The 27,418-nt window shown below is 40.9% G+C and overlaps 2 protein-coding genes across 5 annotated transcripts; one reads left to right on the top strand and one right to left on the bottom strand.

Annotated features, from left to right (window-relative positions):
- Nucleotides 1-327: 327 nt before the first annotated feature.
- UBE2B (ubiquitin conjugating enzyme E2 B) lies at nt 328-19,719 on the top strand. Its single transcript, XM_048861862.2, has 6 exons — nt 328-539; nt 4,871-4,951; nt 5,808-5,833; nt 7,405-7,494; nt 9,749-9,837; nt 10,998-19,719. Exons 1-6 carry the CDS (start codon nt 496-498, stop codon nt 11,124-11,126), a joined length of 459 nt encoding a protein of 152 aa, XP_048717819.1. The 5' UTR covers nt 328-495; the 3' UTR covers nt 11,127-19,719.
- Nucleotides 13,569-24,863, bottom strand: CDKN2AIPNL (CDKN2A interacting protein N-terminal like). 4 transcript variants are annotated; one of them, XR_007358100.2, is made up of 4 exons: nt 24,616-24,862; nt 23,317-23,416; nt 13,977-14,122; nt 13,569-13,884 (listed from the first exon to the last, which is right to left on the bottom strand). XR_007358100.2 is itself a non-coding variant. In XM_048861866.2 (3 exons), exons 1-3 carry the CDS (start codon nt 24,819-24,821, stop codon nt 14,120-14,122), a joined length of 309 nt encoding a protein of 102 aa, XP_048717823.1. In that variant the 5' UTR covers nt 24,822-24,862; the 3' UTR covers nt 13,569-14,119. The 4 variants fall into 4 exon arrangements, 3 of the variants coding, with proteins under 3 accessions (XP_048717823.1, XP_048717821.1, XP_048717822.1); XM_048861866.2 differs by having other exon boundaries at nt 13,569-14,122; XM_048861864.2 differs by lacking the exons at nt 13,569-13,884; nt 13,977-14,122 and adding an exon at nt 20,276-21,142 and having other exon boundaries at nt 24,616-24,860.
- Between the last annotated feature and the right edge of the window lie 2,555 nt (nt 24,864-27,418).

Below are 27,418 nucleotides of genomic sequence, written 5' to 3'. Positions count from 1 at the left end.
CCAGCACCTCTGCTTGTGTGTAGTAGTTATACGTTTTTTGAAGCACTGGGAACCTGTTAGACGCTGAGTTGTGCCTTCGGGGCGTTCTCCTGCCTGCAGGGCAGCTCCCTGCCAGCCGGGCTGGGCTCGCGAAGAGATTCGCTGGCGAGCCACGTGCCTCCTCCGCGCCGCGGCACGTTCTGAGACTAGAACGTCGGCCGCTCGCCCCCCCACCCCCACGGCGGCAGGCGCAGCGGTACGTTCTCAGGCAGGAATCTCTCTTCCCCCTCCCGGCAGGCGCAGTGGTACGTTCTGAGGGCGGACGCGCAGACGCTCTCCCCACCAGAGGTAGTGGTACGGCCGCAGAGGGGGGCCTGTGACTTTCCCTCCCCCAGGCGGAGGGAGACGCCATTGCAGGGTTGTTTGTGCCGCCGCCGCGGGCTGGGGAGGGAGACCGCCGCGCTGTGAGCGGTGCTGAGGCTCCTGGGGACAGGGACTCTTTTCCCAGAGAGGATCATGTCCACTCCGGCCAGGCGGAGGCTCATGAGGGACTTCAAGAGGTGAGCGTCTCGCCTGGGCTGGGGCTCCCTGGGCGGGGGGTGCGTGCCGGGGTCGTGCCCTCCTGAGGGAGCACAGGGGCTCTCCTCATGCCCCCCCCCGTGGGTCTCCTTGGCGTCCCGCCATGCCCTGCGTGTAACAGGCGTGGGGAGCGGGGCAGGAGCCCCCCGGCAGCCCCACCGCAGGGCCGCGTACCTGTGGGGCTCGGCGGGCTACCCGGCAGCTAGCCCCTTGCTGCTGCGGGCTGGGAGCAGCTGTGGGCGCTCCCTGGCTTGGGGGAGGAAGCGCAGCGGGTTCCCCTTTCCTTTCCCACCCCGCTGCTGGGTTGGGGGCGGCGCTGGGAGCTGGGGGGTCAGGCCCAGGGGCGGCCGCCCGCCCGAGGCTGGCTTACAGGAGCTGCCCAGTCAAAGCCACAAGGCCTCGGGGCCTGGCGAGCTGTGGGGGCGTTGTTGCCAAGGTGTAAAGCAGGGGGCAGGCAGCCCTGTCAGGTGTCTCGGGTGTCTGCCTCAGAATCGGCCTGCCATGGTCTGGAGTCCAGTAGTGACACTTGGCTCTTGTACAGCCCTCTCCAGCCACTGAGCTCAAAGGACAGGTAGGTATTGCCGTCTGTGTTGTACATGGGGAAACTGAGGCCCAGAGAAGTGAAGTGACTTGCCCAAAGTCAGTAACAGAGCTAGAGATAGAATCCAGTCTGCTGACTCCCAGTCTAGAGCCTTGTTCACTGGACTACACTGAATCCCTTAAATTCTCCAATGCATCAAGTCTGTGCACCAGTAAAGGGCTTCTCCATGTTCAGGATTTAATCCGCTTTATTTATCTTTGTCCCCTTTCTCCTCCCCCATGCTGGACTGTTCTTTGAAAGGGAGACTTAATAACACAGAAACAACCTTTTTGCTTTCTGGATTGTCTGCTCTCAAGGAATGCAAAAACCTCTCTTAATGCTGGTAAGAGGGCAGAATGCTGGTTTGTCAAAGCTCTGTTACTGGGGTGAAGACTACAGGACCAGCAGTCTTTTCCCCCCGTACTCCTTGGGACAGAGATGCCGAGCAAGTTTGGGTCTATATGGTAAATGCTGTTCCTACACGCACCTCTTGGAAAGAAAGTTAAGATATCCTGCCCCACTAAAGGGATTAGTTGAATCTCTGCCTCTGTAGGAAGGAGGCTGCTTTTGTTTTTGTTTAGGGTTACTTCCTCCAAAGCTCTCTGCTTCTTACTGTATGCTGACATCTGGAGGCATCTAAGGATAAAAGTCTGTGCTTATGTCTTTAAAACAATGGCCACTCTCCTTTCTCTGTCAACTGCTTGCATGAGAAATGTCCAAAGAACCTTTGATTGTATTGCCTTGGTTCTGTTAGGAAACCTGTATTATTCCCAAAAGCCACTGTGTATAGACCAAACACTCAGTTACAATGTTTACAGCAGTACATTCTGATTATAGCAGAGATTCCATGATGCAATAACCCTCTAATTCAGTGGTTCTTCACCTGGGGTGCACACACCCATGGGGGTGCAAGATGCCCTTTCTGGGGGTGCGAGACATGCCAGATTTTTTTAAAAGGTAAATCATCGAAAACACAAATTAAGCACAGGCATGTAAGTACAACTACTTTGTTTCATCAAACCTATGTATTTATTAACATTATACTTTTTTTTAACGATTACTGTAATATACAAACAAAAATATATCTAGGTTTAAAGAACTGACCTACTTCAATGATTTTTGATAAGGGGTGCGAGAACATATTTTGAGAACCAAAGGGGTGCAGGCTGCAGTAAAGGTTAAGAACCACTGTAATTTAAGGGAATTAGCTGTATGATGTCAATCTTTGCTTCAGGCTGGAACTTGACAGAGGAGGGAATATTGAGCCTGTAAATATTTATGCAGGTGTCAAATGCTTGTATATATGTTCATTATTCAACGAGTTAAGATTTTTTTTAAACACCTCTGGAGATCACACATCAACATTCTCTAGTTGTTTTTTGTAACTTTTTTATGGGTGTAGAAGTGAAATGCTTAGTGAATAAAGCGAACATTTTCAGAGATGTTCCCTCATTTTTTTTGAGCCTCTGTTTTTGGGTACCTGTCTTGAGGTACTTTGCTTGGTGGTTTTCCACCCTCCTTGCCCCCATCCTCCCAGTGCTGAAGATCCACAACTCCAGCGGAAGTGAATAAAATCAATAGGTTGTTGGCACCTCTGACTTGTCTCAAGATGAGCACACAGAACTACTAAACACTTCTGGACTCATGTATATGCGATTCTGGTTGATAGTTTCAGTCACACATTATTTTAAAATGTTTGTAAACAAGGACCTTTTTCTGTACATTAGTGAAAAAAATAGGTATATTCTGTTTAAAAAATGGTAAGTGCTGAACTACAGAGACTCTGGAACAACTGTTCCAGTTTGTCATTTAATTACATATGTTATGTACAACATCTGTTATGCATGTAGAAAAGCCTTTTAAAAGCAAATTGTTATGGGCTTTAAATTGTATGCTTTGTTTCAACATGATATGAATTAATGTGGCTGATAAATTATTGGAAATGAGTCTACTTTAATAGTGTTCCTTTTTAGGTATAGGTGTATTTGCTGGTACCACAATATTACATCCATAAACCATGGTCATATGTGTATCATATGCATTTGTAGCTTCACACAACCTTGTAATACAATATTAAAAGCTTGATTTGAACCTACAAAGCTAGGAACCTCTGAGCTGAGCCTTAGATGCTACTTAACTCACCCATTACATCTGGATATTGCATTATTTGAGCATAACATTTTTTAGTTCCCGTTAAATGAAAATAGGATATTAAATCTTTTTGCTTGTAGTGGGTCATGTAGATGGTAAAAATTAAAGTAATTATGATACCAGTAAAAGGAATAGCTGTTAGATAAAAAATCACTGCTTCCATCTATTTATTTATTGTTAAAATTGGAGGTGAAGTGGAGATTTTACATATGAGGGGAAAATGTATCTAAATAAATACATTAAAACATGGAATGGAATCTATCAGACATGTCATCTATTCATCTTATGCCTGGAAATTGAGATCACATATCTTTAAAATGTCCGAGTCTTAACTTAAGTGGGTGGGGAATATATTGTTTTGTTTCCTGCTTCTTTTAGGGTGACATAGCAGCCAGGACCATTCAGCTTACCTGTGCGGCTATGAAGTCTGATTACTGTTGGAATGTAAACTTGGTACAGTGACTAACAAGGTGGTGATGAGAGAGGAATTTGAGAGATTACATACATGAATACTGATTTTTGTCTTCTCTTTGAATAAAATTACAGAGAAATATTAATTTAATTACAACTTTTAGTTTTGCTTGTAGAAAAGGAATGTGAATGCTATAAATACCATATTGTTCCTAGCTCTTAAATATCTCTGGACTCTGTTCAAACAAGTTAAGTTTCCAGTTCAGGCCACACCACTCCACAAATTCTCTGTAGTTAAAGACCTCCCCACAGTGCAGTGTGTGAAACGTTGTCCTGATTTAAATGCCAAACCTATCTCTGAAGTGCATTTATAGAGATTAATGCTTAGGGCTTGGCATGCAATCTGGCTATCAGGTAGGAAAAAGTGACATTCCGTTTTGTCCTGGCCAAAGTGGTAGGTAGCTCATGCTGTTGACATTTAAGTTGTCTGAACTGAGCATGCTGAGAGAACAGGTTACTAGCCAAAATAGGCCTGTGTGGCCTGGCAAAATGTGGTCCATATAGTATCAAAAACATAAGAAAAACCTGATGTGTGTTCCCTTCTACTTGGTTCCAGTGTGTGCATCTGTGTGCATCACACAAATATAATTGGTTGGTTTCCACAACAGTTACAGTTTAGATGTGTCAATTTGTGGTTATAATCATTTTCTCTTCAGGACTGTAGCCAGCGGGTGTTGTTCTGAATGCTCATTTCATCATTTGCTATGTGGTATTTTAAACCAGATGTACAAGATGTTTCATAACTGCTCTTGTATTTGATGCTGTGTTCCATGCATGATGAAACATATACTTCACTTATTTATTTAGTGCTGATCTGTCTTTATATATTGACAAAATATTTGAAGAGAAAATCCTGATCTGCATCCCTTGGTGGGCTTCTGTCTCTGGGATATTTAATGTGCATATAACACTGAAGTATGTAGTTTGTGTTCTAAACCACAGCCTGAATTCTCTAGTCTAGAAGGAGAAATGAGTACAAACTCTGGATATGCTGACACATTTCTGAGTATTATCCTGTTTTGCTTGTGTGTGTGTGTGTATATATATATATAATTATATATATAATTTTAACATGTATATCTTTCCATATTCTAATTTTTTAATTGTTAGATTGCAAGAAGACCCTCCTGTGGGTGTCAGTGGTGCACCATCTGAGAATAACATTATGCAATGGAATGCAGTTATATTTGGGTAAGAGAAGACTTTTGCTCACTGCAGAGAAGATAATACTAAATCGTTAAATATAAGTTAGATAATGGCTGATTCTGTGAAAACGCTTGAGACTATGTGCGTGTACTAAGTCAAAATGCTGAGTATGAGACAAACTGGCAAAAATTAGTAAGTATATGTTTATGAGGAAAGAGGTTTGTATGGTCTATAGCCTTGAATACTGAGGCACGGTAGAGCACACAAGAAAAGCAGCTACATTTTTGTCCTGATGTAGCCTTATAATGTACATTTTCTTGTCTTTTTAAAATTTTGTATCAATTCATAGTGAAAGCAAGGAGATGGTTATGTTGAAGATTGGGTAGGAAAACAAGAAAAGGCAAGATTCCCCCTGAGAAGCACATAAGAATTCCATGCCCTTTGCAGATAAATTTAGATGTGTTAGCAGTGACCAGATTGGTTTACAATACAATTCTGTGGGCAGAACTTGTCTAGTTACATTAGGTATCTCATGGATTGGGAACCAATTCGGTCTTTTATCATAAATCCTAGTACTTTGTTAGTGACCTTATTGCAGTTTTAGTGGAATCTGAATCTGCCCATTGATTCTGGTCATCCCCATTTTATGAAATACAGTTATTGTCCTGGATCAATAGTTCTTAATCCAGAAATTTGATTTCTTACAAAGTTACCAGTTTAGTAGGAGAATACTTTGGGTATCCTGGGAAATATCAAAGAATTACATCTTAATTATTTACCCCTTTCTCCCCCCTTTCCTTTTTTCATTTTTGCCTCTATTTCTGATTTGAAAGGATGGGGGAGGTGTGGATGCCTGTGTAAAAGTAGATAATATATTTATATTTGTATTTTTTATTTCTAGGCCAGAAGGTACCCCTTTTGAGGATGGTAGGTAGCTAATTTTTTTTATTCTCTTCTTCTTTTGTAAATGGCCCCAGCATTACTTTTAGGAAGGATTTTTATATTTCCTATATATAAAATGTTGGGGGTGTGTGTGTGTGTTTGTTCGTGTTTTGTTTTGTTTTTTTAGCCATAATACACACAGAGCTTAATTTTGAAATAGAAAAAACAAGCCAACAAACAATGTGAGTTGGTAAGGGCTTGCTATCTAACGGACACGACAGTATTTTGACCAAAACTAGTGCCAGTGCGTTGTCTTGTCTTTAGAGTGGTTGATGAGTAACTGTAAACCTGTGAAGCAGTGGCCATATCTAGAAGTGTTTATATACAGGGAGAGTGGAATGTTCAGTAGGAGATGCTGAAGGCTAATACCATCAGACTGTTTCATACATCTTATGCCTAATCCCAAAGAGTTTTCATGCTCTCTGGTTATATAGGGCTTTGTCTTTAGCACATGATTCTGATTCACCTTTGTGTTGTTTTCATTTAAGAGCAAGAGGAAATAACCTTGAATTGATCGCTTAATGAAAAAGATCAGATTGTAAACAAACACGAAAGAACTGTATAAGTGTAATGTCTACTGTATATGCAGAAAGCGGGGTGGGTGTCAGTTAAAGAATTATTTGTCAGAAACTCATTGCAATGATCTGCAAGAAGTGGTCATTAAGAAGGGGGCTTTCTAGTTTTCTTGTAAGTGAGAAAATAGCTTAGTGGGGTTATTTTCTTTGGGGGGGGTGAAGGGAGAGGTTGGGTAGAAGTGGATGGAAATTGGTTGGAATTGGTGATATGTGGCATATATATTCACTGGTCCTTAATAAATATTTTTCAGTAAATCAGTCTCAAGTTTTAAAGGTTGAAGCCATTTCTTATAAAAATCCATCTTTTCATGTACTGGGCTCAGCCATAGTCCATTTTTAGATCAAACTCCTATAGATTTCAATGACTAAGCACTGGAAGGTCAGGCCAACTGAAGAGACTAAAATAGCTAGTGGGTGGTGATAGTGGTTATTTTTAAATTGTTTATTAATGGTGTCCATAGAAATTCAGTAGTTCTCCTTTAAAAAAATTCTTCTTTAGAAGTGTTTGATCAAGGCAGGAAAACTCTATCTTCTGATCCACTGAATCCCCAAAACTGTCAAAACAGGAACCATTTGGAAACTTTGGCTGAATAAAATGGCAGATTAACGTTGGCTCGCTCGCTCTTTTTATTTTTTTAACTATTGGACACACATAGTTGTCCAAAAACTTCCTGTTATCCAAATGCAGTGTCACCTCCTCAGCATCTGGTAATTACATAGAAAATCCTCCAGTGGTCTGAACTAAGCGTCAGTTACGATTTTTAGATAACTGAAGTTGTACTCTATTTAAATAGTTGCTTTTCTGTGTATTGAGTAGGCTTATCTAAATTTTACAAAGATGCTGATGCTATTTTTGTTCATAGCAATATGTGTCAGTTTTATTGGCATTTGAAATATAAATAGTACGTTGTCAAGTGTTCACAAAGATATTTTGATACAATTATAGTTACATGATGTTTGTATGTTTGCTTTTTTGGACAGGTACTTTTAAACTAATAATAGAATTTTCAGAAGAATATCCAAATAAGCCTCCCACTGTTAGGTTTTTATCAAAAATGTTTCATCCAAATGGTGAGTATTCATACTTTTTTAGCCAAAACAAATATAGAATAGGATAGTGTGATATCACAGCCTGTGAAGCTCAGCAGTGTTTAACATTTTTTTTCAAAGTAGATGTACAGTATATCAGATGTTCAGTAAAAATCCCGATGCCAGGAAAGTTAATTAGAAGAAGCTACTCCTGCATTCTGTAATCATTGTGTAGTCTTCTTAGCTAATGCAAATATTAGTCAGTGTGGAAATGAAATATCTTGGAACACTATTGATATCCTACTGTCTTATAGCCAATGTAGGTTTCTAGGAACTTTCCATTTAAGCAAGATGCTTTATTTCTGGGTCACTTGTCTCCTGCTCTCACTAAAGTCAAACACTTAATTTTTTTCCTTCTGCTCCTTCATTTTGAGGAAGGTCTTTTGGATAGTCCTTTTTACTTCCTTGTTCCACTGCACCTACCTGTGTTGAATAGTGGCAGTCTTCTGTTTGGCAGAGGAGACCTTGGTGTATTTTTTATTTTTATTTTTTACAAAGCTTACCAATGCTGGTCTTGCAGCCTGCTAGAACGATATAGTCATGCTCCTAAAAACTGAATGTACTACTTCTGAAGTATTGCTGGCCTAAGCAGCAAGGGACTGAATTCAGACCCTAATACCTGTCACTAGCTACCTGAGGCTATGTCTATGCTACCATGGTAAGTTGACCTAAGTTACGCAATTCCAGCTACATGAATAACATAGCTGGAGTCACTGTAGCTTAGGTCGACTTACTGCGGTGTCTACTGTGCTGGGTTGACAGGATACATTCTCCCGTTGATTTACCTTACTCCTCTCATTCCCAGTGGAGTACTGGGGTCGACTGGAGAGCATTCTGCTGTCGATTTAACAGGTCTTCACTAGACCCGCTAAATCGACCCCTGGCGCACTGATCGCCGGAGCGTCGATCTGTTGTGTAAACATAGCCTGAGTTGTGACTTCCTCTGTGTGCATCTCTCCTTTGCTCTTAGTTTGTTTTTGTTTGTTTTTTCTCTGTTCCCCTTTTTCATCAGGATTACACTTGCTTTATGTGTGCATGTGTGTCACAATCCTGCACCAATTCAAGTTAGCAGGAATATTAACTTCACTGGGAGCAGGACTGGGTCCTTAGTGCTTCTCCAGTCATGCTCCAGAGACACTTCACAAGACACTTGGCCCTGGTCTACACTGGTGGGGGGGGGGGATCGATCTAAGTTATGCAACTTCTGCTACGTGAATAACGTAGCTGAAGTCAGCGTACTTAGATCGACTTACCGTGGTGTCTCCACCGCGGTGAGTCGACTGCTGCCGCTCCCGTTGACTCCGCTTGTGCCTCTCGTGGCGCTGGAATGCAGGAGTCGACGGGAGAGTGCTCAGGGATCGATTTGTCGCGCCTAGTCTAGATGCGATAAATCGATCCCTGCTGAATCAATCACTGTCCACTGATCAGGCGGGTAGTGAAGACATACCTTTGGTGTGAGGGGTAGATGAAGTGTATTTTTCCTCCTTCTCTAAGAAGCAGCAAAGGAGTATAATTATACTTCTGCTGCTCAAGAATACTAGTGCTCCTGTTAGGCAAAAACTGAGTGAAGATCGCTGGCATCACATCAGTTTGATTCAGCACTGTGGCAGATGTAGCACCAGGATGATTCTTCCATCACATGGGCCATGAGAAATGTAGGCATCCCCTACCCAAATTCAAATCTGCCTAATCATTTCTTTCTCCCCACTGTGAAACATAAAGAATTCCAGTATCTCTTTTTTAGGTATTTTATATGGTCCTTATTACCATAGTATGAGTTCCTCACAATCGTTTAACATAATTATCTTCACAACACCTCTGTGAGGTAGGGAAATACTGTTATCCCTGGTTTACAGATAGGAGACTGAGTCACAGAGAGACTAAGTGACTTGCCCAAGATCAAACAAATGGAGGAGGGAATTGAACCCAGACCTCCCACATTCCAGGCTAGAGCCCTAAGTACTGGACCATCCTTCCTCTCCTCTTATGTTACTGAAAGCAAACAAATTATGTATTTTCCCCTAAATACAAGGTATAAAACTGGGGTTCTTACAGATTCTTACAGAAATACTCTTTTCAGAAGTCCACTTTATTTCCCTTTTTCATGCTTCCTAAAATGTTTAGTGAAACTGAATTGTCATATCCAATATAAATAGTGCATCCATTCATGCAGTGTTTAATCACAACAGATTAAAGATGGCCAGAGTTTTAAATAATTTCTATGTTCTGTTTACAGTTTATGCGGATGGTAGCATATGTTTAGACATCCTTCAGAATCGCTGGAGTCCAACATATGATGTTTCATCTATTTTAACTTCAATTCAGGTAATTTTTAGCAAGCTAAGTATATGATGATTACCCTCCTTCACAAAACCAATGACACAGTGACATAGACAGACAGCATCAACACCAATGAACTGTACTCAAAAGTAATCAAGAGCTTTTAAGCTTATTTCAAAGACTAATTAGTTGATGAACTATATATTCACTGTATTTCTAAGCAATAAAAATAATCCTGACAGGGAATGCTTATAGGAGGTCATTTATTTGGATTCATTTTTCTAACCATTATTATTCCAGATGGGACAATGGGTGTCAGTAATGTTCATGTATTTAAGGCCAGGGTGTGTGTGAGAAATTTTAACTATTTTATTTTGAAGCCTATGTTTTGTTATGCTTACGAAATTGTTAGAGAGACAGTATTATTGGAATCCAGCTACTTCGACTGCATTAATTTAGGATGGAACTATTTCATATGTTAGGCTTACTTCTGTGGGAATTCTGTGCCAAAAAATTAAAAATTATGTGCACAATATTTTAAAATTCTGTAAAAATCTGCATATTTTGTTTGTCAAAATAACACAATGTAATCACTCCATTTTCAATTATTTTGGTATTTGATTTCAAAATACCTGTCAAGTGTGTCAACAATACACATAACAAAAGAGATTCCCTCAGGAGTAGAGAGTTAAAGAAACCCCTATGACAACTTAGTTCCAGTTGGGGGGTGCTGGAGGGGGCTGTGGGATACCCTCCTCCCCCCAGTGGTGAGGCACCCCCTGACCTAGACATCCTCACCCCCAGAGCCTTTATTCTCCCAAGCTTCTTTACTGTTCCACCTGGTATGTGGTGAGGTGCAGCCCTGGTCTTCCTCACCCTTTGCCAGACCTAGGTCTCCCAGGCCCTCTCCCATCCCAGGGAGAATGAAGAGGCTGGGTGCTCCACTCAAGAGCTGGGCTCTGCAGAGTCCAGCAGCCCCTATTGACATCCAGCAGCTCTGCAGCCCCATTCTGTGGGGGGTGGGAAACATAAAATTCTGATTTTGCAGTGGCACAGAATTCCCCCAGGAATATAGGGCTTGAGCTAGTTGTAGAATCAACATCCTGTTGTTCCCCATGGTGGTCCTTTTAATAATGAAATTACTATCTAGAACATAATGGTCCAAGTATCTCATTTTTTTTTTTCTTTCCCCCGTCCTCTCACAGTCTCTGCTTGATGAACCTAATCCAAACAGTCCTGCAAACAGTCAGGCAGCACAACTTTATCAGGAAAACAAACGTGAATATGAGAAAAGAGTTTCAGCTATTGTTGAGCAAAGCTGGAACGATTCATAATAGATGACTACTTTGTTAATCTTCCTCCTCATGATCATTGGGTACAATTTAACACTCAGTAGAAAGGCTACCAGAAATTTTAAGTGCCAGAAGTTCTAAGGATTTGCATACCAACATGTTTGCAAAAAAAATTAAGCCCTTCAGTTTAGAAACTTTAAAAGCTTGTGTATCTTGATTAATGTACTTTTTATTGCATGGTATGAACTAAGTTATTGCTACATAAATTTGTAATATATCCTGTTTGTATTTTTTTCCCAAGTGTATAATGTTGATGTGGAGTTTTCATGAAAGAATATACACATTTTGTAAATCTGTACTTTTTCAAATATTGAATGCCTTATTTTTGAATTCTTTAGATTTTTAAATTGGAGAAAAGCACTTAAAGTTTTTATATATAAATATTACATGTAAAACTGTTAAATACATAACCTCAGTGCAAGACATTCTTTTGTTACTTTCTTTTGTATCTCTTTCAAAGGGCTTAGTTTTTAAGTGTTGAATCTTTCTCTTGATAAATGCTAATATTATGCACTTTACAAATATGAGGAAAACTGTGCTGTGATGTGTAACTCATTAATAGTGTTCAGTGGAGACATGCTTACCTACACTGGAGCTTAATTTGGTCCTGTAAGTCTTCTCGCGCATATGAGGTAAGGAAGTATCTGCCTCATTTTACTGACTGGGAAACTGAGGCACAGATAAGTGACTTCTCCAGAGTCACACTGCACGTCAGTGGCACAGCTGCAAACAGAACCCATATCATCTGACTCTGCCCTGTGTTTTGGCCCCTAGGCCATCCTTTTTCTCACTAATATAAACTTTATTAGTATCACTGTTACATCTATAATAGGGGTCAGCAACCTTTCAGAAGTGGTGTGTCCAGTCTTCATTTATTTACTCTAATTTAAGGTTTCACGTGCCAGTAATACATTTTAACGTTTTTAGAAGGTCTCTTTCTATAAGTCTATAATATATAACTAAACTATTGTTGTATGTAAAGTAAGTAAGGTTTTTAAAATGTTTAAGAAGCTTCATTTAAAATGAAATTAAAATGCAGAGCCCCCAGGACCAGTGGCCAGGACCCAGGCAGTGAGTGTGCCACTGCAAATCAGCTTGCGTGCCGTCTTTGGCACATGTGTCATAGGATGCCTACCCCAGATCTATAAGATGCTTAATAGCTTGTCACATGCAGGGGAAGTATTAATGACTTCACAGGTCTTTCACATCTCATATTAACACGTATGAAATAGGTTCACTATAACTTGATCTCTGATCATCCAAAATTGAGTAATACCTAAATAAGAGGTCTTGTGTATTATTATAGAAGTTGATACATAATAGGATATTATTATTATTATTTATTATATTTACTCTTAAATTGTGAATATGGAATTTTCTGAATTTTATCTAATAGATTTAGGTAATGCTTGTCAATCATGTATCACATACTGTTACTGAGATGTATTTTTGATGTTTGTTTTCTAATTGTAGCCATACAGTTGGGTCTCCTACCCATTCCAGCTAGAAAACAAACTGCAGGATGATTTCAGCGAACTACATTTTAAATATGACTGTAAAAGTGACATTGTCTAGTTCCGTGTCTGTTTCTCAGAGACTCAAGATCAAATTTGTTTAGTTTACAATTAAAGTGAGGTGGGGTTTTTCTAATTGCCACTTTAATAACTTCTCCCTGCAGTTGGAAAGTTAGGTTGGGTCCCTGTAATATCACATCATCTGTAATAAAGATTTTACAGGCTCTGTTTTGTCCCCAGTGATACACATGCAATCTTTAGACTTCAGATTCCATCCTCCATTACCTGCATACAACCATGCAGCCTCTAAGGGGGTTGTACAAGTATAAGGCATGACAAGAAACTGTATTTCTATCTTAGTTAACAATTTTGCTGAGGATGCACAAGCCAGCACAAACTTATTTTTATCGTTAAACTAAGGACTTGTCTACACAGGGAAGTAAGTGCAAAGTAAGCTAGGGTTTGAATTTAAAGCACACTAGCTATTGCCTACCAGCTACCCATGTGGACACTTATTGTGCATTGAATGCCTGTGGGTAATTTAGCCTAATGAACTTCCAGAGTGTAGGAAGCTACTGTGCACAAAAACATTTTTAGTGTGCAGTAAGAGTGTCTACTGGGGCAGTTAGTTCAGAATAGCTAGTGTGCACCAGCTGCTGTGGACTTTTTCCCATGTAGACAAGCCCTTGGCATACATTGAAAATACACGGGATATCGACGCAGCAAAGGTGTTGATATTAATCACTTTGCCAAACTGCATTTTAAGGATTAATTTGTAAGACATTGTACGAATGTGTAATAAAGGGAGCAATGTAAATATATGCCAGTGTATTGCTCAATACTCCACTTGGAAAAAACCAGAAGTTTAATTTGGCCCCAGTTAGAAACTAAAAGACTCTATGAAATGCTGACCGGTAAAAGCAAGCTCTGCCTTTATTGGTACACTACTGCAGTAAACAGTTGTATTATAATTTTTCATGAACTATTTACTGACTTTTGAATGTATTGATATTCGATTTCAAAACTGGAACTGAAACAGTATATGCCCAACAGAGAAATGCCATCCAGTTGAATCACCTTGCTCAGCTAATTACAGTACATAATGAAAATAACTTTGTGTTGGTCATCCTTAACATTATGTGCCTCTTCCTCCCTCCAACCATAGATTGAATATATTCATCCAGAATGGTTAATGAAGTTCACCTCATTGTCCTTCAGATTCTCTTCTGTGATGCATATAAAAAAATTGACAGTGGTTAGGCAGCTGGTTGACTGTGACTGCTGCTTATTATACTGACCTGTGTTGTCTCATTTTTACCTTGAACTTTCCTCTCTAGTGCATCTGCCTGTGGTCTCTCATCTTATGCTTAAGCTGTAAGCTCTTCAGGGCTGGGACTGTGTCTGTGTTTATATGGGGCCTGGAACAGTAGGTCTCAGATCTATGGCTGGAGCCAATCGGTGCTACTGTAATACAAATAATAACAGAACTGTGGGATGTTAAGAGAAGACTTATACCTGATCATAGATAAATTTGAGATATATCTCCACATTGAAAAAACATTGTCAAATTACTGTTTCAAACACACAGCTATGACGGTAGTTCTCTGCACAGTTGTTTCTGGAGAATGTGGTGTACAGCAGGGATATTAGAAACTAAGCTCCTAAGATTGCATATATTAATTTTAAATCTTTTGAAGAACATGTTCCATTATGTTACTATAAGAGCTATTTAGATGACTAATTTATTAATGTTACTTTCCTCTATAGCCACAAGTTTAGACTAGCGCTATGTATTTCAACTTCTTGATAAATATATGCTTTTATTTAAAATGACTGAGCAGCTTTGAGGAATGGGAATGTTTTGAATTTTCCATCCCCAGAAGCTCTTGATACAATCTGCTGCTTAAACAGATTGTTTATAGTCTTTGTAACTCAGGGGACTGATTTAAGCAAGAATATTAAAGAAAGATGAATGTACAGAAGTTGGATTTTGCGCTAGCCCATTGCAAATATAACAGTAGTTTTACTTTCTGACTACTCTCCAAACATGGTCTTTGTTGTGGTTCTGGTAACATTGCATAGCTATGAGCAGTACTTGTGGACTGAGATATAGAAGTACAAGTGTCACTCTAGCCACTTTTATATTAGCAGACGTGCCAGATAATTTAGGCCTGCTCATACAATCACCTGAAGGAGAGGTTTGCTGTTGCAGAAGCAGATCCTTAACCCTTAGGAAACTGGCCAGTTCCCATGGGGTTGCAATGTGAGCAATAGGTAATTTGAAGGGCTTTAGGGCACCGTAGTACAGATGAGGCTAGGTCTGTTTCTGCTGGAAGGAGGGGCTAGCTGAGGCCTCCTGCCTGAAGGGAGTCACACTCTTCCTTCCCCTCCCCTTCTTGGGGATACTCCCTCTCCTCAGCCAACCTTCTCTATGAGATGCCTTTCCTTTCACCAATGTAGCAGGGGAAAGGTGGCACTGGTCTGCAGCAGTGAGCGAGGTGGGGGCTGGACGTTTCCTTACACGGAATCTGGATCAGCTCTGGGAGGAAAAATGGGTTGGTTGCTGAGAGCAGGTAGGTGCTGTTTGGGGGTGAGAGAATGAGTACTGTTCTAGTGGTCGTGACAGGGATAGAAAGATAAGGAACTCCTAATTTTTTATGAGGGAAGGCTGAAATGGGGTGATGTGCCTAAGACAAGTATCTAGCACCTCAGTTTACTTATTCTTAAGGGTGCTGAGTGGGGACAGCAGCTTTTCGTGGCTTGGGTAAATAGAGATCATTACAACTTCCCCTCTCTGGCTGGTGCAGTGAGAGCTTCCCCTCCTCTGTCTACTGTAATCTGCTTAAGAGTAGTTACTATTTCTTTCAACACTTGGCTGAGAGAGATCATTGCTCATAGTTGCTTGAAATTGATATTTCTGAATTCTGATTTGTGCATTAGTACAGTGATGGTGTTTTCTTTCTGTATTTTGTTTTAAAGGAATAGTAATTTGAAAGGATGTAGAATGAAGATCTTTAATTTTGTCCTTCCACTTAAAAGTCCTTCCCTATTGCTAGTCTAAACTCACTGTACCAACTTTAGTAACCACTTTTCAGCTGTAATTTTCTACATTGCAACTGAAGCACAATAAAAGGGAAAATAGAAAATTATTACAAAAAACATGACTTTCTAAAAAGGTGGTCACATGACTGTTAAATAATGCTGACCTCCTCTAGTGGAAAAGTCATAAATATACTCGCTGCAGGTTTCAGTTCTGATAAGCCAGGTGCAAGAGTGAGTAATTAGGCAGAAATGTATGGGATATCTAGGGAAGAATATTTTTGGGAAGCAAAGTCTTCAGTTCCCAAAGTCCAGGACACACACACTCAATGTAGTTCTGCAACTCAAAGGTAAGCAGAAAGAAAAAGAGTACTTGTGGCACCTTGAGCTTTCGTGAGCTACAGCTCACTTCATCGGATGCATACTGTGGAAAATACAGATGATATTTTATACACACAAACCATGAAAAAATGGGTGATTATCACTACAAAAGGTTTTCTCTCCCACCACCCCACTCTCCTGCTGGTAATAGTTTATGTAAAGTGATCACTCTCCTTACTCACTCTAAGGTGCCACAAGTACTCCTTTTCTTTTTGCAAATACAGACTAACACGGCTGTTACTCTGAAAGGTAAGCAGAACACTAGCCACTTCATAAGAAAGTGAGTGCAAACAATGATACAAATTAAAATGTGTGTTTATTTCCACACTCAGCTTTTTGTAAGATGGCTGCTACTCCTTAGGAGAGTCCCCAAAGCCATTGGGAAATACATACACAGTAAACTGTTGTAAAACACTTAGGGCCCAATCCTGCAATTGTTCTGAACATACAGCTCCCCCTTCTAGGAGGTATGCATACAGAAGGATATCTTCAAAGGAATAATTGAGTGGTCTAAATGTCAGATGCTTTAGAATAGATTCTTTGCATCCATAGGTTTAAATGCTGGCTGGATTGAATTTTCAAAGGTAGATAAAAGCAGCACCATGGCAAGTATGTATATACACACTAGATAGTGTGACTTCACTGGTACTATTAACACATGTAATGTTACTTGTGTGCCTAAATGGTTACAAGATCAGAGCCACAGTTTGTAGCTCATTAGCCAAACCTATTCACTAGCTGTACAGTACTAAATATTTTCAGGAGACTTTTTACATTCATATTACAAAAGCTTTCAGTGATGGTCAGTCAGCGTTCTTGCATCGCTTCCACTTAATAAAACATTGCACGTAATGTGTGTTGCACTTGCAATGATCTATGGCCAAACCCAGCCTCCACAGTCATTAACAAACTGCCTATGTACAGCTTTAGAAATAGAACTCTGGACCTTTCGTATCAAATGGGAGAACCAGCTTCCCTAAAGGGGCAACCAAAGGAAATAATGCCGCAGCCTTAACGTTCTGTCAAGTGCACAACAGGTGTGATACTACACACTGTTAGCTACTGTATGAGGGGATATCATCAGTGCTCCACATTAACTTCTGGAAAATATGGGCACAATGCAATACGTTTACAGTGTCTTAACCAGAGTTTAGGCACATAAAGCAGTTCAGTGTAACCTCCGCTCAGAAAAGAGGCATTGTAAAAGAAACTGAAGCTGTTCCTTTCTAATGCAACTTTAAGCTTTTGCTGTCTGCCCAGCTTTGAGAGAGAGAACATGATACAAAGGGAAGAATTCTGCTGCCACAACAGCACAAAGAGGCTGAAAATCAGCTCTAGTTAAGTATAGAAACTCAAAGTAAGCTGCAATAAACTAATTTAAGAGGTATGCATGCTTTTTCAGAGTGCAGTTCTCCTTCCACTTTAAACATGTTTTACACCTCAGTATTTCATCCAAGTGTGGTTAGCAGTTGGCCAGAGCAGCAGTTTTCTGCTATATATTATCCATTTTCCTTTTATTGTCCCTGGGATACCTTCATAAGTTGAAGCTGGTAGCTCATTCAGATTATGAAAAACGTTCTTGGAACTCTAGTAAATCTTAATAAACCAAACCTACTGTTTATTACACCCAGCTGAGCACTGCCATATTAAACATGGGTGATGAGTATAAAGAGGGCTTGGTAAAGCCCCATGGAGGGGCTAATGACATTTCCATTCATTGGAGATTTGAAATTTGACTAGAATTTTTTTTCATTTTAGACCATGGCTCTTTTATTCCTACTGGCCCCTGCTTCCCTATTATCTTGACACTGATCTGATTCTTAAACACAATAGAAAAATGTTTATCAGTTCCTACTGTTCTTGGTTTGGCCCCCGATGTGGGGGGGACGGGACCTATGCCTTCACAAAATAGGTAAAACCAAAAGCTTGTTCTACTCAGCATTTTAACATTTCTTACATTGTTTCAATAGGACCTCCACTTATACCATGATTTTGATGCAATGTTATAAATGCAAGAGCATATGTATGTCAACTATTGTGTTAAGAATGCAAGACTGGGAGTCAGCAGATCTGGGTTCTGTTTCCAGCTTTGACACTGGCCCTCTCTGAACCCTGGTCTACACCAGGAACTTATATCAACAGAGCTGTCTCTCTCAGGGGTGTGAAAAGAGACATATCTATGCCAGCCTAACCCCCTGTGTAGGCAGCGTATCCGCAGAGAATTCTTCCATGGACCTAGCTACCACCTCTCTGGGAGGTGGATAACCTATGCCAAAAGGAGAAATCCTCCTATCAGCATAGGTAGTGTCTACGCTGAAGCGCTGCAGTTGTGCCACTCTAGCGGTTTAAGTGTAGGCATATCCTGAGACCTTGATCAAGTCACTTAATCCCCTCAGACTGAGTAGCTTAATTAGCTAATGTCTAAAGCATATTCAGAGAAACAGATGAAAATCAAAAAAGCACAAAATAGCCTTCTTCTAAAATGTCTGGTTAATACTTGCAAATCATGACACCGTAATTGAGTTGAAAGTTTGCTATCCAAAACTGTATTTAACACAGCTGAAAAATACATCAAACCCAGACTTAGGGTACAAGGTATCAGCAAATTTGAGAGATTTTAACCTTTAGAAGCTACAGGCTCTAGGTCATCAGTCCTCCCTCTCTCAAGGCATAGCACAACCCCCAGACAGTGATCTATCCCTTCCCCATAAGGAAGCTTGACCCTACTCAACCAAATTCTAATATAGAATATTTTATACTGTTATCACACCTTCCATCAGAGAATCTCAAAGCACTTTACAAACATTAATGAATTAACCATTACAATCCCCTTGTCAGATAAACAAGTACTATCCCCATTTGTGTCTCAGTTTCCCAATCTGTAACAGAGACAGGAAGTGATTTTACCTAGTGCCACATGGCAACCTGGATTTCCTGACTTGGAAGTCTGTGCTTCGACCACTATGTCATCCTTCCTCTCCTTCAGCCCAGCACAAACTTTGTGGACATGGGCTACAGAGTCCAGCCTCACCAGCTGCCCCTCACTATTTACAATCACTTTACTGACTCAAGTCCAATAGGTTTGCATGCAGTCTCTAGACACAGAAGTTCAGATATAGGGGGGGTGACATCCTAGCTCCACTGAAATCAGTGAGGCCAGGACATTAACTTTTCTTTTAAATATGCATTTTGTAATTGTGTGTGTTGATTTAAAACATCAGTTTGAAAAAACATTGGCAATAGCAACAGTTATTCTGTGTAGAAGTGGCGCTACTAACCCCAATACCCATGTAACTCTGTGTAAACTGATGTAGTCTTCCCAAGTCTGCAGGCAGCCTGAACATGAAATTTGAATTCTCATTTATGTCAGTGGGGTGTTAGCTCTGAAAACTACTGATAATTTAAATGTCAGCAGCTAACTACTTCACTGCTGATCAAATGAGCAGAACAAGTCAGCGAATGTGCTGATTCCAGAATCCCAAAACTGCCTCCTTTTGCGTATCTAGATTTTAAAAGCCCCAACACGCAAAATCCTCCAGCTTCCCATTACTTCTATGATACAATTATACATTGGTCAGTACAGTCTGTAGTACTGTCTGTGCAGGGACAAACAAAATAAATTGAATATCAAAACAACACAAGTTACTGTAGTGATTGTATTCATTTTTATATTTAATGCAATAAAACATTAATTCAGTTTTAAATGTAAATATAGCTACTGCAGAATCTCCAGTCTGCGGTACCACAAAACCCATGGAGCTTGCTGCACTATTAAGGTCCAGAGCACAAAGGATCTTGACCTCATTTATGAAATGGCTACTGTAACTCCATGGTGATTGGAATGGACTTTCCAGAAAGGCAATTTATCAATGGAGGCAATGCTTTTGGTAACTGATCGGCTTACCAGTTTGGCACTTACACTATTTAAGCCTCTGTTCAGATGAGATCTTCAGCATTTCCCCTGACACTTCCCAGAGATTACAAGATACATGTGAACAAATCTATGGCAACTGTTTTTCATTTGGAAGTTTACTAATTTAAAGTATTCTGGGCCCTTGATTCCAATGGGCTTTGGATCAGATCCTGACAGAACAGCAGTAGATATGTTTTATCTAAATAAATTTTCGAGAGAGGGAATTCACTTTACATGAAAGGAACATGGTTTTATTGCTAAAAATCAAAAGACAGTTATCCAGATTTCATGATTGAAATTTTAATTCCAGTGATTGAATGGAGATACAGTTATTAGGCCTTCTAAAGACTTTAAAAATGTGGCATAAAACACTTAAAAATAAAGACTTTTAAAAAGAGAATATTCTGTGTTACTTTTAGACTCCTAGGGTTCCCCTGCAGTAGAGAGAAACTCTGGGGAAGAGTGATGCAGGTATGCAAAGGGGAAAATCAGCTAACTGGGACATTTACCATCACCATAGACCCATCTAAGTTGCATGTCAGAAAAGGGGAAGAGCAGGGTAATGGCCTCTTTGTGTGCCATGCCCTCCCTTTCCCGTTACACGGAATGAAACCCGGGTAAAAACAATATTAGTCAATGCTCAAAACAGCCTTATAACATCCCCTTACTTTCAACTGAGAGTGAAGTGTGAGCTCCTGCTTTCCTAACTGGGTGTGTGCTTTGAGGCAAGTATTCCCCGTGGCCTCTCATCCTAAACTGGACTCATTGGTCATTACACAGAATTGTCCTCAAACAGAAGAGGGGATGCTGCAGCTCCCCAGCACCCTCCCCTCTTTTCTGGGAGTTATTACTCTTCCCTGTCTTCATATAAGAGAGGAAAATATAGTCCATCATATCTTTTTCTTTGCTCTACGAATCAATGAGTTGTAAAATAGTTTAAAAACCTGATTCTCTCATTTTAAAAAGCTTTGGAAGTGGATATCCATCATCATAATGGCACAAAGTTTTTTAAGAAATCCTTTCCCTAGGGTCCAGCATAGGGAGTCGTTTTAGAAACAGTATGGTCAATTAACACTGGGTCCTCCACATAAACTGATCCTGTGTCATGACAACAATTTGAGACCTCCTCTTCTCAAGTACTAATGCTGATGCTAAAAATAAAGAGAAAACAAATTATGTATTTGTAATATGGAAATGCTCATGGTAGTAAAAGCAAATGATACTTGAATTTTTACTCCAGTGAAATATTAGGTAGAAAGAAGATATGAGTACTTGATATCTTGCAACAGAAAATTCTGTAGAATACAGCTAGTATCTATTTCTTGTTATCCACAAGGCAGAGCAAATTTAGTTTACATCTGCTGGCAATAATCAAAATACTTAAAATAAAATCTTACTCCAAAACAGTTAGCAATACAGTTACTTGAATGGTTAGAGTGTTCTAAATTTAAAATAGCAAAACCTATAGAGCAATTTTCAAATTTGGCTGTAGTGCTGAATAAAGTAATTGTGGGATCTGATCTTTATTCATTTCTGAATGTAACACTCTCTAATTGTAAAAGTACGGCCACCAAGAAAGTAAAACAAACAACCTGCTTAACATTTTTTGGCACTGAATGAAAATTTACATTCTGTTTTAAACAGCATGAAGAACTCACACTGAATTTTACCTATATTAGCTTTAGAGGATTTCCTTAGCATAATAAAGTACAAGACTTACGCTAGGAAGTAATAAAGTAGGTTTTGTGTAACTTCTTGTAGAGTTTTCAAGGAATAGTTTTATTTAATCCCCATTAAATAAGAAAAAAAGTGCTTCCATGTGCACCTGTCTGTGTGTATGCGTGCGTACACTTAAAGACCAAACTCTGTGTTTGTGATTTTGCAAGCAACTAGATTTTAATAATCCAAATTGTTTAGATTTGCATTTTAAATTATAATTTAACTCCCTGTAAAGCCCAGAACCAACTTTGGGAGATAAAAGCCCAAGTATTTTCAGCATGACCATATAAAAATGTCATTTAATAAGATTTAGAATCCTCTCTTCACCTGCTTATATATCCAAAAAGTATCAAACAACTAAGAGAACAAAGAAATCATAGCCATTAAAATTATATCTATCTTTTAAAATCCCAGTTATCTCACAGTAACTGCCCACTTAGGAGTTTGCTATCCTAGAAAATGATAAAAATACAGGAGATCTCCACCAAAAATGACCACCATTTTCAGAATACAACAATTTGGAACCATTTTATTATTGAGAAAACACTTTTTGTATTCTTACAGTACCTCATTTAACAACACCAAAAGTATTTAGAGTCACAATATTAATAGGCTTTGAGTGTGGAAAATAAAGCTTCCAAAATCGACATGAAGGACAACTGCATATCTACTTAGGGCCTCTAAATGTTGTCTAAAAGAGGAGCGATTTCAATTGTTTCCCCTAGTGGGAAGCTATGTTACCGTTATTTATTTGTTTGTCTTTTCCTTAAAAAAAAAAAAAAAAGCTAAATTGAGTTTAAAAAAACCTGAGCCATAATTTAAATTTGGTGATTCAAACTCTGCCTGAAAACAATACGCAGCTGTTTCTATGGCTCAGAGGTTTATTAGTTTGTTTTGGGGTTTTAGTACTTGGTTGTCACAGTACTTTCATTTATAGATCTACTTCTCATCTAGTTGTAAGGGAGATATACTAGCATTCCAGCTCACCCACACCCCAACCAGATCACACTAATGCCTTGATCTTGCAAACACTGGCATATGTGCTTAACTTTAAGCACATCATAGTTCCTGAAGTCAATGGGACTATTTACGTGCTTAAAGTTAAGCATATGCACTAGTGTTTCAGGATTGGGGCCTTAAACCTTTGGGAATTAGCTTCTCATCACAGTACTTTTTGGATTACATAGCACTTGCAAAGCTGGTGATACAATTCTTCCAGAGAAATACATAAAAATGAAATTAGTGGTTTCTAATTAGCAGAATGGATAATAAAAATGCTTTTTAATAAACTGTAGAGATACATTTAACCAACATTTCCTTAATAACTAAAACTGAAAAGCAACTGTTGCAAATATGCTAGTAGCTCCACCACCAACGTATAACTGATCCATGTGTAATATACTTCTGGGATGTTGTTATTAAGAACGCTGTAAGAAGCATAAGAACGAGAGGAGAGATTTTAGAGTAGTAAAGCAGAACTCTTAGGAAAAAGTACTTGGCATACTTTTCTCGAGACTTATTGGTTCTGTACATTGCACCAACCTGGAAATTTGACATAGTATTATCCTCACAAAGCAAGTTCTGAAATTCTAAACTGAAGAGTTACCTTTTTCATTATTTCATCTCGCGTAGTAAACTGTGGTGCACCTTCAACTTCAATCCCCTCAGCCATTTCTGTTACCTTGTCTAAAAGGTCTTTGCTGTAACTATAATAAAGATAAATGCCTGTGAAAAATTACCAATCCCACATTAAGAAACTGCAGTGCACTGTATTATAAAACTAACCCTCAAATGTCTCAGTATGGCAAGGACGTCTGTTCAGATCAGTTATAAAGCTGATTGAAATGTGCATCTCTCAAGCTGTGTGGATCGATCAAAATTTAAATACATATAGTTTTTGTGCACAGGTGTTGCATACTAGTTCTGCAGCAGCACAGTGTTGAAACCAAAGTTATACAACTTAATAACATAACCTCTTGCACACTTACACAGACACAGCAATGCTGGTCATGGTTTTTAGACCAAAAGTTTTCCCTGCAGTTTTAGCTCAAGATATAACTCAAGCATTGCCTCTAACCAAACTCCTGTCCACACACTCAAGTCTCCAGCTCACGTTAAGGAGTGCTTTCAACTTGTGGATGCATACTGAAGCTTGGATCCTACTAACACGGGAGCTCATAATGCAGTGCTGACTCAGCTGTGTGCTAATCCAGTCACTCCGTGCTGCAATGTGTTGTTTTGCAATGTGATGCTCTCACTGGAGCTAGACTAACCCGAGAGGCATTAACTCAATTTAACACTACAAGGGCCACTAAAAAAACCTGTAGGGTTTTTTTTTCTTGGAGGCAACTAATGCGCATGAGCGATTCCGAGGTAAACACACACTGAAGGCACAAGGTGCTTTAGTTCTACAGCAAGATAAACTCTCCCTCGCCTGGGGCTGATCTCAGCAAGTTTGCCTTGATGTGGTAAAACTGAAGTGCCTTCGTGCTGTCTTCAGTGGGCGTTTCCCTGGGGGTTGCTCACACACGTTAGTTACCCCCCCCCCCGCCCACCCCTTCTGGGCAGCGAAGGGGTGCTCGGAGATGTTCAGACCCAGGAGGCGCGTTGATGGCTGGAGAAGGGAGTGTGCAGGGGTCTCTCCTTGTCCTTCCCCTATAGGGGAGGCAGGATGGAGCAGCTAACCTCTCCCAAGGACTCTCCACCTGAGCCCGGGAGTGGGTTCAGGGGGGTGTTTCTGCCAGCAGGGAGAGCTGGTTGCCCTTGGAAGGGGGGAGCGGAACCTGCCTCCAGCTCTCTACCGGTTCGGGATGGGTCACTCTCACTAGCCCTGCACCTGCGGCCGGGGCGGGGTCACTGCCCCCCCTCCCAACCCCCCACTTGGGGCGGGGTCAGCGGCCCGCACCTGCAGCCCAGGAAGAGGTGGTTGGCCCACACCATGGAGAGCGAGAGCAGGTGGTCGATGCGGCCGGCGGGCCAGGGCGCTTCCCCCGCCCAGTCCGGGGGCAGGTTCCGCAGGATGAACTCGCGGCGGGCCTGCCAGTGCCTCTCGTTCTCCGAGTAGGAGCGGAACCGCTCGGGAACCTCGGCCTCTTCCACCTCCCCCACCATCCCGGCTACCACTGACCCACAATGCAGCGCGCGCCGGAAGCGGCTACCACCGACCTCCGGAAGCGTCAGGCTAGAGCGGCCCCCGAGCAATTCCGCTCTGACTTGTGCACTCGACTGCGCTGGAAGACCTCGGCGCGGGTGGCTGATTTGCTGCGACCGCCTCTGAGCAGCGCCCCCCCCTCACCCACGAGCCCCGTTGCTGAGAGGCCCCCTTGAGCTGGGGGTGGGGTTACCCAGAAGCCAGGGCTAGGTTACTCCAGACGCTATACGCGGGCCCCCACCCCCGGGCCTGGCCTGGCTTCCCCCAGCGCGGGCCGGAGCCCTGCGTCTCAGCAGACCCTGAGCCGGGGGAGCCAGGTCCGCTAGTGGAAACTGGCAGGTCGGTGGCCGCTGCCCAGGCAGTGCCAGGAGCCGGGGGAGCGGGAAGGCCCGGCCCGGGCCCCCCGCGTGGAGTCAGGCGCCGGGCTGGGGCCTACGCAATCACTGGGCAGTCTGCTTCCCTGCTGGGGGCTCGGCAGTGAAACCAAAGAGCCCGACCCTGCTCTCCCGTCCTCTGGTTTGACACCTGTACCTTCACTAAAGTCAGGGCAGGACTCCTGGTTTACGCGAGTGTGAAAGAATCAGGCCCAAAGATTAACAATAAATGGTCAGATTTCAGGGCGGAAATAGATTAATAATCAGATGCCTTCAGGAATCCTGCTAGAGCTTGCATTAAAAGCTAATTACCCCTTCAGGAGTCACCCCTCAGGTCAAGTTTGCAGGTCACACACAATTATTTAAGGGAGGGATAGCTTAGTGGTTTGAGCATTGGCCTGCTAAAAAACGCAGGGTTGTGAGTTCAACCCTTGAGGGGGCTGTTTCGGGATGTGGGCCAAAAATTGGGGATTGGTCCTGCTTTGAGCAGGGGGCTGGACTCGATTGCTCTCCTGAGGTCCCTTCCAACCCTGATATTCTATGAAATCAGTGGTTCTCAACCACTTTACCATTGTGAGCCACGTATGCAGTTCTCTATGTGTTATGTGGGTCATATCCCCACACTATACATATATATTCACACACTACCTATTGGCCCTGAGGATGTCACATGGACTGCAGCCGTGGGCTACTAGCGGCAGGCTAAGAACCACTGCTTCAAACTCAAAAATACTGTGAAGAATGTCAAGGCCCTAATAAAGCTAGGAGATTAGATGACATGGTGGCATATGAAATTCACTGGGGGCAAGTGCCTGGTGTGATGTATGTTGGGTGTTTCAATTTGAACTATTTATACATATTGCTGGGTTCTGCATTAATTACTCAAGAAAAAAGCCTGTGTGTCACCATGCTTAGCTCGTTAAAATGTTAAGTAGCGATCAAAAAGGGATGGATAATTATGGAAAATATTCTAACGACAATGTAAATTGATGGTGTGCTCTCATCTTGAGTGTTGTGTACGGTTCTAGACTCTTCATTTTAAAAAAATACATAGAAGTGGTCTAGAGAAGGGCAATACAAATTATTAGAGGTTTGAAAAGTCTTTCAAAGGAGAAGCAATGGAAAAGGACTATTCAGTTAAGGGAGCAGATTAATGGGAGGTGACATGATAGTCTATAGAGGTATATAAAACAATGAATGGTATAGAGAAAGTAAACTGTGTGTTTTTAATTTACCCTCTTATAATACAAGATCAAGGGGACGTCCACTGAAATTAAAAGGCAAACAATTGTAAACAATAAAAAAAATTACAGTAAATAGAGATGCCTTAAAATAGTCTATAGAAAGAAGACGCTTGTCTGGTCTTCTTTAAAGTAATACTGATGCTGGATTCTTTTTGCATTTACAAAAAATGAATGTAGCGAGTCAGAATGTAATAAACCACAATGGAATTTTGCTAGTATTAAGAGAAGTTAGTAATCAAGATAGACTTTGATTTTATATCTTCTCTGGGATATTGGTTCATTAATAATAAAGAAGTTCATAATACCTTTCCTTTCCATAGACTTCCATATAAAAGTCTGAAATCAGTTTAAAACATTATTAAATTAATCCTCCCAGTATTCCTGTCATGTAAGTAAGTGGTGGTAGGCCTATTTTACAGATGGGGAAGCTGAGTTTGAAGGGCTTGTTCAAGATCAGAGAGGAAGTCTGTAGTGGATCTGTGAATGCAAATCCAAATCTGTAAATATCTCCTGCCTCTCAATCTTGGGCTTTGACCGTAAAATCATCTTTCCTCCCAGATTCAGTTCAGAATTTAGTCATAGGAAGAAGTATCAGATATTGAACCACCAACACTCTTGCTCTTGGTTCCCTAGAAATCTTTCATCCGAATGCCGACCTGACCAAAACTTAAGTCCTGATGCTGCAGACACAGACGTGCTTAACTTTACTACTGTGAGCAGTCCCACTATTATTTCTCACAGTCCCCACTGGGACTACTAGTAAAGTTAAACATGTGCATAAGTATTTGCAAGATCAAGGCCTTAGGCAGTGGGATGTAATGAAATCAGTTTGAGATGGCATATCCATAGCTTCTTGTGGGAGTGGGGAGGTTTTGAAATAATAGTGAGTTCAATGTGTCAAACAAACAAATCTTTAGATATTTGGCAATTAGAAGCTCC

This window comes from Caretta caretta, chromosome 8 (assembly GCF_965140235.1).
Source record: "Caretta caretta isolate rCarCar2 chromosome 8, rCarCar1.hap1, whole genome shotgun sequence".
Taxonomy (NCBI): Eukaryota; Metazoa; Chordata; order Testudines; family Cheloniidae; genus Caretta; species Caretta caretta.
The sequence above is the reverse complement of the archived record's forward strand: the minus strand, read 5'-3'. Positions and strand labels throughout refer to the sequence as shown.